The 13,281-nt window shown below is 39.5% G+C and overlaps 2 protein-coding genes across 2 annotated transcripts in view; both read left to right on the top strand.

The window, feature by feature from the left end:
* LOC111250318 (uncharacterized) overlaps nt 1–13,281 on the top strand; it is a 119,118-nt gene that overhangs the window by 18,696 nt on the left and 87,141 nt on the right. The window lies entirely within an intron of this gene.
* LOC111250327 (SIFamide-related peptide-like) lies at nt 10,042–12,919 on the top strand. Its single transcript, XM_086988938.1, has 3 exons — nt 10,042–10,788; nt 11,865–12,064; nt 12,376–12,919. The coding sequence occupies exons 2-3, from the start codon at nt 11,882–11,884 to the stop codon at nt 12,433–12,435; spliced, it is 243 nt and encodes an 80-aa protein (XP_086845064.1). The 5' UTR covers nt 10,042–10,788; nt 11,865–11,881; the 3' UTR covers nt 12,436–12,919.

The following is a 13,281-nucleotide window of genomic DNA, read 5'->3' as shown; positions in this document are numbered from 1 at the left end:
TGAAAGTAACTCTGAAAATAATCTGAAGTAATGGAGCTGAAATTCTACACATCAAGTTAAAATGACCAAAAAAATTTTGTTTGATTTGAGAAGTATCAGAGAACAGTTAAACTGAACCGTAGAGTAAATGACGCTCTTTAATTACAAAATCGCAACGGAATGCTTAGCAAGAAGATCGACTCCATATGGAATAAGTTATAGGACAGGCATAAGAGGACGCAATTTATCCAAGTACATGTTAATGTTGATCCAGTATTTCGCAACACTCTTGTCACAATATAAACAATGGCAACCGAAAACAAAATTGCATCGTCTCACCAATAAGGTCGATCAATCTAAGACGAAATTAGAGCAGTTCGGGTCGCCCGATGAGTCACAAGAATAAGTCGATTAGATGTATGCCAAAGTCAGTCTGCCACAGTGTGCCCTCGAGTAATTAAGAGCTAGTAACTGTAGATTACACGTCAGGAACACAAGTATCCGAACGATTTCTGCGGTACCTGTCCACAGTTTAGAACGAAAAAGACAAATACCACCAAAACCATTCCCGTACAGGTTGACTGACACGTATAATAAATGTAGGGAAAATAAATTACAAAAACACGGTTGCGCAGCAGCATGTATCCATTTTCTCTCATTGGAATAGAGTTAGGTCCTGAAAAATCCGATCTGGATAGCGAGAAACATTTAAGACCTATCTTAAACGTCTAATATCCATGAAAAATATCTAATATCCGGTTTAAGATGGCCCTTAGACATGCATACCGTGTAGGTTCGACCGACTGCAAGTTGCTTTTTATACGGCTCTGCCTGACAACGAAGCAAGCCGCAACTGTAAATGTTCATTCAAAACGGCAACCCCTATTCTGAGAGGTAGTGTAGTCATAATACTTCGGCCTGTCGAATGAATAAATAAGAAGTTTTTACCAAACGAAAATTTCAAATGTGCTGTTCTTAGCCGGTGCTTACAATTCTCACAGAGATTCTACTTACAATTTTACCTAGGTGTAACAGAGCAAAGACATCGCTGGCGTACTTGTTACACGAGGATATCCGGTCTTTATTCACCCAGCTTCAAATTATTAGTAGTATGGTGTATTATTAATCTTTAACTACGATTGCTGTTCGTGTATCTACATATCAACAGTGAGCCAGTTCTGTTATAACCACAGGTTTTGGCCAATATATATAGTACAACGCCGGTTAAACTTTGTCGAACAAACCGTTTCTTTCGATCGCTTTCTTGCTTCAACGACCCCGTCTCGGTAATATCACCATTTCAAAATCCACGCCGACACAGCCTAGTATATGTGTGCATATATTCTCTATATGTACATAGGACAAGCTACAGGGGAACAAATAACTTCATAGTACGACATGTGACAGTAGTTGTAATAAAATGAAGTACCGTTTTTATATTTCCTTTATATTTCTACGGCAGTCGTTTGTGCTGCCGTATAAGCAAAAACGAACTTCAACAGATTATTAAAATAAACTGACCGAAAATTTCCCAAAAAATCAACATATTGTCTCGAATTATTTTATATTTTTTGGAGCTTATTATCTTAGCGATTTGGTAACAGCATTGGGTAGATTTGCTTAGTGCGTTGTCATTGTCACAGGGCAGTTGCGCAGCGTTTATAATAAACAGGTAAATCAGACGTTTTCATGTGCCTCAACGAAGAATATTTGGATGACTAGCGAGGACACATAATAGATGAACCATCAACCGCGTCTGTTTGACATATTAAATAAAAGCCATAAAGGGATTTAAATAAAAATTATTGTGTGAGATTACAGAAATGATCATAACAAGACTAGTCGTAACGCATCCAGCGCTAACCAAGCCTTTCTTGATTAACAAGTATGCTATTACTATATAAGTAGACTCAAGGGCAAGGCTGTAGGAGGGACACATGAAAGAGAGAATGAGAGGTTCCTTCTAAGATTCTAATAAATAAACGAAAATGAAAATGATAATAATAACATGTATATTAAATAAAGTATTTCATTCGATAGAGTAATAACATCTTTATGTACGGTTATGACAGCAAAAACGGAGAATGAGAAGAATATAAATTAACATACCTGGCAATAACACGCAGCGGTTATCGAGACCACTCATCACAGTTAAGAGGGCACCCCTTCTCCTTGAAGCAGTTATCCTCATGTAAAACGCAATCTCAAATAAAAATACAATCTACTACTAGCAATACATTACGCACTCTTCTGCCAGACTAAGGGCTAATACAATAGTATAAGATATAGCAACTACTAACGCTCAACAAAAGCATATGAATAGCATAGGCATGTGTGAACGAGTGAGGTGACCCTATTAAGTCTCATTTGGTATCGATTATTGCCACCGATGTCCAAATGTGTGATTCTGGCCACTGATACACTGCGCAGTTTAAAGCTTGTTTACCTACATGTATTACGCTACATTTGGCGAGATCGTGCATGCGAACATGGCACAAACTGAGTTAGTACCTGCTTTTGGGATCGTCAGGCCGTCCATTATACAAGCGTACGGACTACCTAGCGGTGAACTCAGCTTCACAAATTATAGGACAGAATACTCCACAATATGACAGTCTATGAATACTAAATTAGGACACACATACTCGCACTACGGGGCACAATGCATATCTTTTTCCTCCTTTTCTTATTCGTTGTATAATACACTTGCTCATACATATTTCATTTCATTGGAGGATCTGTCTATATAGAAATCTACCTATCTAAGTGGTATTTTATCAGTAGTTTTCTCCCAGTCTAGTTTTTGCTTTCTTTCACCTAGCTGTTGATGTCTTGAATTGTTGTCTTTTGTCTGTCTAACCCGCACATCATTCCATATTGCATCGAACAGTATCACCATTGATATTACTATATCTAGTGCAGCGAATGCTTATTGAGGAGATGTGCCTTAAGGCTGCCTTTGGTGCTAGCTCGATAGTCACAGTGTGGACAGGGAAACGGTCGTTCTCTTGTATGCGATCGCATATGCACGCGAACGTCATAGCCATCACGAAATCGTCGGAAGCATACGGGGCATGTTTTCTTATCGATGGCGCCGGTGCTTGCGCTTCCGGCATTAGCACTGCTGCTTCCGCCTATAGCACGTAGCGGGCCCGGCGCAATGTGTCCACCGAGACGCTGATTTAGTCGAGAAAGCGCCGCTGGCGAGTTGATCAGCTTCTGCTGAGGCCAATACTTCTGTACGAGGAGGCTTCTCTGCGCTGAGGGAACTGCACGATGTGACACCGCGGACGTAGACGTCCGCTGTAGTTGATTACCTGCTGTGATATTGGTACCATGATGCTGCCGATGATGAACCTGCGACGGTTGTTGCTGCTGCTGCTGGTGATGATGATCATGGTGTCCGTGATGATGATCTTGAATGTATTCTTGGGACTGTGTCGAGAGCTGTTGCTGTTGTTGCTGAGGGTTTGTCGTATATTCCGAGGAGTAATCTTGGTCGATCAGTGACTCGTCATCAGCCAATGACGAAAGCACGAGTTGGCCCCGTGGGTCGTCGGCATCGTGTTGAGGGATCGATGAATAATGGTGTCGCTGATGGATGCTGGAGGACGAGCCGGTGCGGAAATCGTCTATTTTGAGGGGGGCAATTGTTGATGCGCCGCGTCGCTGTCTATCGGCAGACTCAGTTGCGTAAGGGGCAGGCGCATACCACGATTCATCGACAGGTCCTGCATCTGTAAAACATTAACGATAAAAAGTAAATAGGATAGGTCACATATAGGAATGGATCAGGCTTGATCACTGTATGACGGATAACAAAGAAATATTTAATATAATTAGATAAGCAATTGATGAAGAAGAATGGAATGATGAGTCGCCAGAAAGAACTAATTTGGTAGACCAAATAAAAATATTCAAGCATATTTATTCGATCACGAATCGGTTGGGACCCTTTTCTACATTTGAGCACTCGTCATTACATAGCCTATTTATGTGTGATAAGCTGCAGCTTCATTTATTTTATGAAGAATAGTACGGCAACAAAGCATACCTTAAGATTCGTTTAGATTTGGATTGTATCGTTACTATAACTGCTTGTAAATTTGAGCAAACATTTTTTGTCCAAAACTCTTCTACTCTCTATAGAGATCTTCGGATATCCATCTTGATGACTGATAACCTAGTTGGATACAACATGTTGCGATTTGGCATCTGAAAGGAAATACAAATCTTAGAATAATGCTCGACCCTGTCTCTCGTTGGACATCCTACTGTCGTACTCCAATATTGTAAACAGTAAACAATGATTTAAATTTAAGCGGTTCCGCTTTTGAAGGTAAAAAAAAAATGAAACATAACTGGTGACTCGAAAAATGAAAAACAATGTCAGTTGATAATATACTCACACAGCTGCTATGAGCATAATTTATATAGATTCGTGAATTGATTTATACACCCGATAGCTCACTGAAAGCCATCAATTCCACGAAGATACTGTTGTTAATTGTCACAAAATTTTACCCATTTTTTCCTGTTTCCTTCAGGATCATGCCATTTCTGCCTAATAATACCTACTACGCAACTTCTCCATCGGTCAGCAAGTTGTGTTAGATTAGTTTATTCACTGTATTCTGTCGAAAAAAGTTTTCACCCAGACCTCAAACCACCCAAACCTTAGCTCTATTCTTCGATAGTTCCAAGCCTTTTGAAAGACGAAATTTAATTGTTGTCGTGAATTGTGATCGTTTAAATGATTGCTACGTTGTTAATTGAAAGTGTTTGTTGCGCTATGATTAAGCCTCTGTTGTCCTATGACCAGTAAAGTTGGACCTCGATTTATAACCGTTTGAAGCCAATCTTCACAGCACTAGGGCAATGGAGGGACATCTGCAATGTAAAATGTTGACCGAACTCAGTATGGGCTGCGTATGGTTCGATGTTTAGCTCTATATTTAATGTGCGCCTCGATCTTGCATTTCACGTTGTCATGATAACTGTCATACGGATGTCTGAATGCTCCGGCAAAAATGTCCACGAAAAATGTGTCAAACTCTTAACGATAAATTCCCTGTTCTAACGCAAAAGAGGAGGCTCTTACAAATTTCCACTGGCATTAAACAAGATGGCACAGTGACAGTCAAATGCAGATGCACGATGCATACTCGAAAATCCATAGCTGGCTCAGGTTTCACGGACAGAGCCGTCCGTATAGTGAAGTTAACTTTTCAGAATTGCCCACTTCGAGACGGAAAAGGTTACTGCTTGTAATTTCAATCTGGATAAACAAGAGATTTATACTTTGCTAGTTCAGCCGCTCTAAAACATGAGACAAATTGATGAATAAAAACAGGTTAGGAACACATGACCACGCAGGTACGCGGCCAAAAAACGCAAGGAAAAATTTTATTGGCGTTCCACTAACTCCGCATGCAGCTATATGAGCCTACCGAATTCGCTACAGACACACGTTCATATTTTGCCTCAAAACTTGTTGTACTTTGCGATAAAATTATTGCTCTTCAAGTGTAACGACAGCTGACACTCTATTAGACGTAATAATTCGGTAGCTACTTAGCCGCAGAGTGCCAATGTCCAGTGAGATATTTTGTCCATTTCTGCCAGACGTGTTTGTGGATTGCAGAGACGATACTTGAATATGTGCCAGCTCGCTAGTTCATTTATAGAGTTCATCGCTGTCGGTAATAATATAATATACAATAATAAGACTTTTGCCTCAAGCGAAATTTTGCTTGAACTAAAACCCCTACAAGATCTCTTGCGATAACCGTTACATATTAATATGCTACAAGTAAGTGAACAATAGTATGAAAAATAATTGTTCAAATACGAGTGGATAAAACACCTACAATTTACACGCTGCTATAGGCAGGAGTTTAGGGAGGAGTTACAGGAGGTTAGGGTGCGAAGTCAGGATCAAAATGAACTTTTGAATTTTTCGAATTCTTGCTACTAATAATACATTCACTAGTTTCAAATCACGTAGACCGCCGCATATATTAGGAGTGAGAATCTTCACTATATGATAACGCAGAAGCCAACCCATTTCTTGTTCAGTCAGCATCGTGGGGATAATATTTCTTATACAACTTCCTTATTCGCTGTTTTTATTATCAGATTAGAACTTCACCGATATCATATCTAATGATTAACAGGTTACACCAAGGACTCACTAATCACCGCTCACTGCTTGCTTCTAGAAACCTATCATTACTTCGCTTCTAGTATTGTACATCGAGATAAACCGCCGAGGCACTGTTTTTCAGCGTGAGTTTATTTTCGAACCAACGTTTCCTTGCTGATTCTTGTGTTTCCAACGCTGAGTCGATCTACTTCGAAGTCCAGCAAACAGCGACTTGTACTAGACTGTCTAAAATTCGATATGCGCACACAGAACAGACACAGATGGCGCAAACCATGAAACGACATAGCTAGCCTATTCGAACTGGCCTTTTTCTCCAGTGTCATTTAAATTTCACCTCTGCGTTCGTATTCAATCTTTGCACAGCATTTCATTCGGTATAGAAATTTCGTCTTATCAGCCAAAAAATAAAAATTTGTAGAAAATTCTCTATAAGCGCTCGAAGTTTGCAATACGATTTTCGTGGCGAAATGTATTCATTGTTTGACTATCCAGCTGTGAGCACCGGAGACAACTTCGATGGTGGAGCAGTCGAAACCGAAAAAGAAATTGGACAGCATAATTGTTATCGTTACTCTATTTCATGGGACGAAGAAGTATGTAACAGCGTTGTAAACAATCGATACACACCAAAATATAACTAACACTAGGATGGCCGGGAAAGAGAGTGCGATAGGATGGTCTGAATCTGAACGCGGGCAAAAACTCCTTAAAGAAAGCCAACCGCATAATTGTAAGGACTAATATAGCGCTATGTGAAATAGTATTTTTAAATTAATATATTATGAGCGGCTAAATAATGCTACATATAGAAATATAATTAAAACATAGTCAATTAGTTGTTGTTGAAGTTACAGTATAAGACACTGGCGCGCTTACAAGCTTTGTCCAAATCGTGAGAAATAGTCGTTGAAATGATACTGTATTGTATAGCGTAAAGTATTCGAACTCATAATGGCTTAAAAGGATATATCTAGTAGTACAGGAAAGCTTTGATATTTCTAGACTACTCGATCACGTAAAGAAACAGACCGACATGTTTTGTCTTACCGTGCCTTCTAGCATGTTCCTTTTTGTCTTCTGCTTTTTTTTGTATGTAGATCGTCAACATCAGTCAATCATGTCTATTGACGATAGAGTGTGCAGTATGTAAACACAGCTTTCAATATATTGATGAATTAATTGTTCTGCTAACAGAGAACGGCCAATACAGATAATTATTACAACACAGTTATAGTGACCTGTATGGTACATAGTGTAGCTAACTAATGTCGAGTTCAGACTCGTCGCATGTTCAATTATTGCGTGCATAGTTGCTTCTCTGCGGGAATCAACGCTTTTATTTCCAGAAAGAAAAATATAGACTTTCCAATACTCTTTATTCGATAAGGAGTTGGCATGTGTATTAATTTAGGTTAACCGATTTCTAGCCGTGATCTACATGAGTTGAAAGGAAACATAGTAAAAGCCAATTTTTGGTGAATCATAGATCTACGAAGATTTTGAAGAAGAATCAGATAAGAAAGCAAAACGGTTTAAGTTGGAGTATACTTGACATTATAGAAGGTGATCGAACTATTTATAGTATGAACTAACGGTGCCCCGAAATAATTGTTTCTAGTACCTTCATAATAAGAAATTACCTATTGTGGGTTTCTTAAAGCGACTGTCGAGAACTGCCAATAGCGACGGGTCGAGCTTTACTTTCGTAAAAGCTTTTTCAATTATTTTCGAGATTTGTTGTGCCTTTGTTTGCAGAGATATCGTGGTTCTTATCGATTAGTTCAAAAAACGCTAACTTCCTTGAGCTATATTCATTTCCGCCCTTAGATCCTTATAACAAGGTCTTGACGACATTACAGTCATTTTCATAACAACACATTATTGTTAGATATACACAAAAAGCAGAAGAAAAAGCACACGGTCAGTCATTAATATCGTTTGGTAAGGCGTCACAACGTAAGGGGTTGCCATCTTTCCCCCGTCCAACATACCATTATTCTAACACATTCCTCGCGCCGCCGGTGCTGCGTCCACTCACAGAATAGACAGACGCGCTGTTGCCAGCTGCAACTAGAGTCTCTTCATACTCGGCCATTCTGCCAGCTCGGGACACCACTTGTGATTGTCTTCAACATGCGATTGTATAAGTCATTGCTTAAGCTTTCTGTTTACGAAAGACAATTACCTGATGAGAGGTAATAGTCAAGGACGTCGTCAGAGCTCGACGGTGGGGTAAACGTTGATTAATCGCAGAGAAAGCAATTCATGCCGGCGATGTTTTTGTGGTATTTGTTTGTCGTGAGAGAACTCTTGCGTGTGTTATACAAGTGGCCAGTACGCGGATAAATATTATAAACGTACTTGTATTTTCATCTAACAGATCAAAATTTGAACCATCGGTTTCGCAGTCTTTTGAGGCCCCATTAGATAGTTTGAAAAGGTCACACTGTGGAGGATTAAATTCGCGATTGCGTTACTTTTCTAAAACGCCATTCCTACAGCACACAAAGTCTACAGTTGCATTTTGCGGTGAAAAGTGGACGCCCACTGACGGCAAGATGACGTCCTTGCAGTCATTGTTAATTCGATTACTAAGAGTAGCCCCGGGAGTATGGCTAAGCAAATGGAAGGAAACCGGCAATAACTCATCTAGGACTTGTCCTTTTGTGCTGAGGGTAGCCAACAGTATCGAAAGTCATCATGTGCTTCCGTAGGTACATGTGCCGTGATGGATATCAAAAGAGAAAACGGTGATGAATGCCTTAATCAGCATGACTGAAAGCAGCCTCACGTTGAGAGCCGACTCGAAACTAGCATCCGAAAGTTGGTCATAACGAAACTTGCTACTGGTCACCGTTCGAGGTTCTCTTAACATGGGATAAAAATTAAATCTATTTTCAGACGATATCTACTCGAAAATACCTCAAGGCTGTAAAAAAAAAACGCCAGTAGACTGTACGCTGATGAAACTATAGAATAATCGTAAATGTTTTTACTCATATAAGTATATTTTAACGATTTTACGTATCTGATTCAATTAATATTGATAGAAACCGAGTTCCGAAGAGTAGATGCGCTTGTCGGTATTGCCTTTTTAAAATACAAGAATAAACTTAATTCCTCTTTGCTTTTTTGAATGTATTGTATAGCCATCAACTTTTACATGTAATGATAGGTAAATGTGATGTCTGTATGTTATAGCTTCGCTAACGCAAAGGTTCGGAATTGGCTAAATTTGAAGAGTAGCGGATGTATACAAAGGTCGTTCGATAGATTTCTGCGATTTGTGTACTTATTTTTTTCGTTATTCTTTTTTGTCAATTGTGCTTAATTAAGTGTGGCGCACAACTAAACTTATAAGTTTTATCTTTGATCGGCAGTTCTGTTCTTGTTGGCCAATTCTGGCTTCTCTAAAGCAAATTAATATACTATTTTTTTAAAAGCGCTATATGTGGTATAAAATGTCAAATATGTGTTTAATAAAAAAAATATTAATTCAAAATGCAAGGTAACGATAAATCAAAGTTGAAGATGAAAGAAAATTATTATTAACGTTCTGAGCTTCTGCCCCTGAATAATGTCTTCAATAAATAGAATATAGGCGTAAAAACGCATAAAAGCACCAGAATGTTGTCACACATAGCTTTTGAACAATTAGCAAACTTGTATCTGGATTTTAACAACTTCATCAATAGAGACAGCTACCCTTATGAAAGTTATAATTATTTTTGCGATTGGCCAGAGATGAGATTCGCGATGGTCAAGCATAGCATGGGTAACGATGGCTTTTAAAGCAGTGGCCTACGCAAAAACTCTACTCGGAGATGTCTGGACGGGATCAGATTTTCGTCAGACAAGGTCTTTAGACAAGCATTCCAGTAGAAAATAAGGGGGGCTACAGCTTAAACGCGAATAGAGAGGGAAACATCGCGAAGGGGTAATAAATGAAAGCTGATTACTATAAGAAATCGGCGAAGTTTGATCAGGAAGGGAAGCTTGAGTGCCGAGTGTATACAATGAAACAGTAGTAGAACAGAAGCTCTGCCAGATAGGATCACCTTTGGAGTTAGAGAGAAGCATGTGTCAGATCAAGGATAAACACTAAATACGAACTCGACGATTACACGTCTATTTAAAGAACCAATAGCCGATTATAAGGACAGTTTGCGTATGGACAGCAGCAACTTTAAGGAGTAAATGGGTCGTGCATTTTCTCTCATAAAAAGAACCGAGAATGTAGCGGATCAGAGTTTTCTTCGAGACCATAATGAGGCCAATTCATCCTAGTGTGTGCCAATTTGGCCAAAAGGCAGCAAAATAGCAAGGCTGCACGTAACGAGTTTAGCTCAAACATCGTAACTGTACACGCGTTGACCGTATTGCTGTAGGCAGTGAAGATTCTTTTGTTCCAGTCAGGAGAGGGCCCATCCCCCACGGGACGCGTAAGAGGAAAGGGAAGCTAAGTAGCCCGCGCAGATGTATGTTCGTAACTTTGCCAGTATATATAAGGTCGAATTAGAGGCACGGAATATTGTCGAGCATTACTTGCACGATCTCGCGCATCCTCTGTCCTCGTGGACAACTTAAAACTAAAGAGAGAAAGAGGTTAATCAAGAGAATATCACAAATACGACCATTACAAGGTAAGTGGGTGTTAGAGGTGCTAAGCTATTTTCTCAGGTTTAAACCTTACATACCGGTCAAGTAAAGCAAAACAAAAGCTGATGAAATTCTAATGCTTCACTAACTTGTACAATCTTGTAATTTCTATATGAAACATAGACTTATTATGTTGCATGGTTTGTTTGTTGCTACCGTCGTCGACTCGGTGGAATAGAATTGAAATAGGCGAAGCATACGATGGTTCTTATGTCTGGTAATTATCGTACGAAACAAAATGAGACCACGCGTTACTTGGTACTGGAGCGTAATGGTGATATGCGAAAAGACTATGGTTAAATGTATGAAATTAATGATGGCCTCTTGCATAAAACTACTTTTTCGCTGAGAGTGCGTAGAACGGAAAAATAGTGCAATGGACTTGTTTTTGTAGATTGCCTAAGACAAAGTGTTCAACAGAACACCATCTGAATGTTTCTAAAGCAGCCGTGTGCTAATAGAAGTTCTCACTAGCTCCATTGGGGAGTGATCTATTTTGTTGAGCAAGACTACTACTTTGGTTGCAAATCGTTGATAGGCAACTAACTAGGCAAGCGTTTCCATTCTATTAGAAATATGTTAGCCGAAGTTTATGTTGTAATCATCATGAGGTCAATTGCAAGTAAACGAGATGTATTTGTTGAACGTTATATTATTTACTCAATATAGAAAACCTTGAACTTTATGTTATTGAAGAATAATTTAAGCTACACCCCTGACATTCATTATGTACTGCTCGGCTTACACATATATATACATTTTTTTTTTTTTATAGAACTTCGCTTCTAAATGCATCAGACATTATTCATAAAATTGCGAGATGCCAAAATAATGTCTCGTAATACTCGTTTAGTTCAAACCAGCTGACAATTCAGTAAACCGAAAGGGATCAATCTGGATCAAACGAGAAGTTGATTCAAACCGTGAATGTCCGACGATTATCCGGCTCAGAAACCTTCAGAACGTATTCTGATATTCTATTGTAATGGGCAGTGTCTCTCCTAGCATAATATAGTTGCCTTTAGTTCGTTCGATAAAATCGATATCTGTCGAATTTTAGGGAGTGCTCGGAGGAAAATGGCCGCTTCCAGGTCTCTATTCGCTCTTATACTGTTGGCTATCGTCCTGGTAGAAACCGTATCGTGCGATAGTGATGTCAACTACCGAAAACCTCCTTTTAATGGAAGCATTTTCGGCAAGCGAAATAATGGCCTTGTGGCGGGGAGAGTCGCCGGTCAGGACGACCGGGGAGTTTGTGAGGTGACTATTTAATTTGCATTCGAATTTATTTATAATGGTGTTACATTTAGCCATTTTAGTTCAAAAAATACGTCTGATGACGTTATCTTTCTGTGGAGCATCTTTCAGCTTTGCGGTAAAGCTGAAATGAAATAAATGAATGATTAGTTTTTGATGGTAATAATATCTCGACCAGCAGAGTTGCCGATTTCGGTCTTGCTATCGAGCACACTTGCACTATACGATATTGGTATTAAAATGAAAGCAATTGAAAAGTAATGCCTTTTATAATACAAATGTGTCACACCAACGATTACCGCATCCTTTTGCAGGTTTTGCTCGACGCATGCGGGCAGCTCCTACAGAGCGTCATCGACCAACAAGGAGTATGATTGTGTGAAACAAACACGCAGGCACGCCCAGGAACCTTTGACTTACCCAGCGTCTGATCGTGGCCACATCACGGTGGTGGTATCTCTTGAAAAGCTATTTCTTAAACCCGCCTACTTCCACATAAGGGGCCTATAGCAATGTTTCCTTCATCAGGATATACTGAAAACGTCGTAACGTGTTTCCTTTGCAGATATTATTTAAACGTGGCTCACATATGACCATGCGGATGCCTTGTTTCGTAGCCGAGAACTGTTACCGAAGGCCGTGCTACTGCGTCTGGCCAAATCATGTATATATGAAGTCGTCGGCGACAATAACAGACACATCCAGTATTTTCTATTATTCGGTAACATACAACAAATGATGTGTGCTCAGTATGACGGAATAACAAAGATATGAATCGGCTTTCGAGCAAATATATCCTATGATAGAATAAATTAATTTTCCGCTGTCGCCTACCTGTCTATGGAAAAAGAATCATTATCACAGTGAGTCTTAATTACACGTAATAGGGATAGCAGGAGAACGGTCTTAAACAAAGTTTCGCCAGTTAGCGCGATAAATCACGCAGCGGCTGATACAGTGAATTCGCTGTACTTGAGAATAGAGTACAAAAGGAAAGTCCACGCTATAGTTAAATCATAACAATAACAAGATGAATACTTACGATTCCGATACGATCAGATGATTTGTTCCACAGTTCATATATCTGAAAGATCGAATAGAAGGCCTGTTATAGGCAGTAGCCGAAAACCGACCGAACCGAAGACAAATTCAGGTAAACAGGATGCATCAATTCGACCTGTTCAACCGTGAGCGATCTTCGCCTGATCTTCACCACACTG

This window comes from Varroa destructor, unplaced genomic scaffold, assembly GCF_002443255.2.
Source record: "Varroa destructor unplaced genomic scaffold, Vdes_3.0 BEIS01000004.1, whole genome shotgun sequence".
Taxonomy (NCBI): domain Eukaryota; kingdom Metazoa; phylum Arthropoda; class Arachnida; order Mesostigmata; family Varroidae; genus Varroa; species Varroa destructor.
Note: the sequence above shows the minus strand (reverse complement) of the source record. Positions and strands in the feature narration are given on the sequence as shown.

Bases quoted from the DNA above. Each gene is read 5' to 3' on its own strand.
- LOC111250327 (XM_086988938.1), top strand. From the start codon at position 11,882: ATGGCCGCTTCCAGGTCTCTATTCGCTCTTATACTGTTGGCTATCGTC. The intron at 12,065-12,375 runs GTGACTATTTAA...ATCCTTTTGCAG, and splicing joins ACGACCGGGGAGTTTGTGAG to GTTTTGCTCGACGCATGCGG.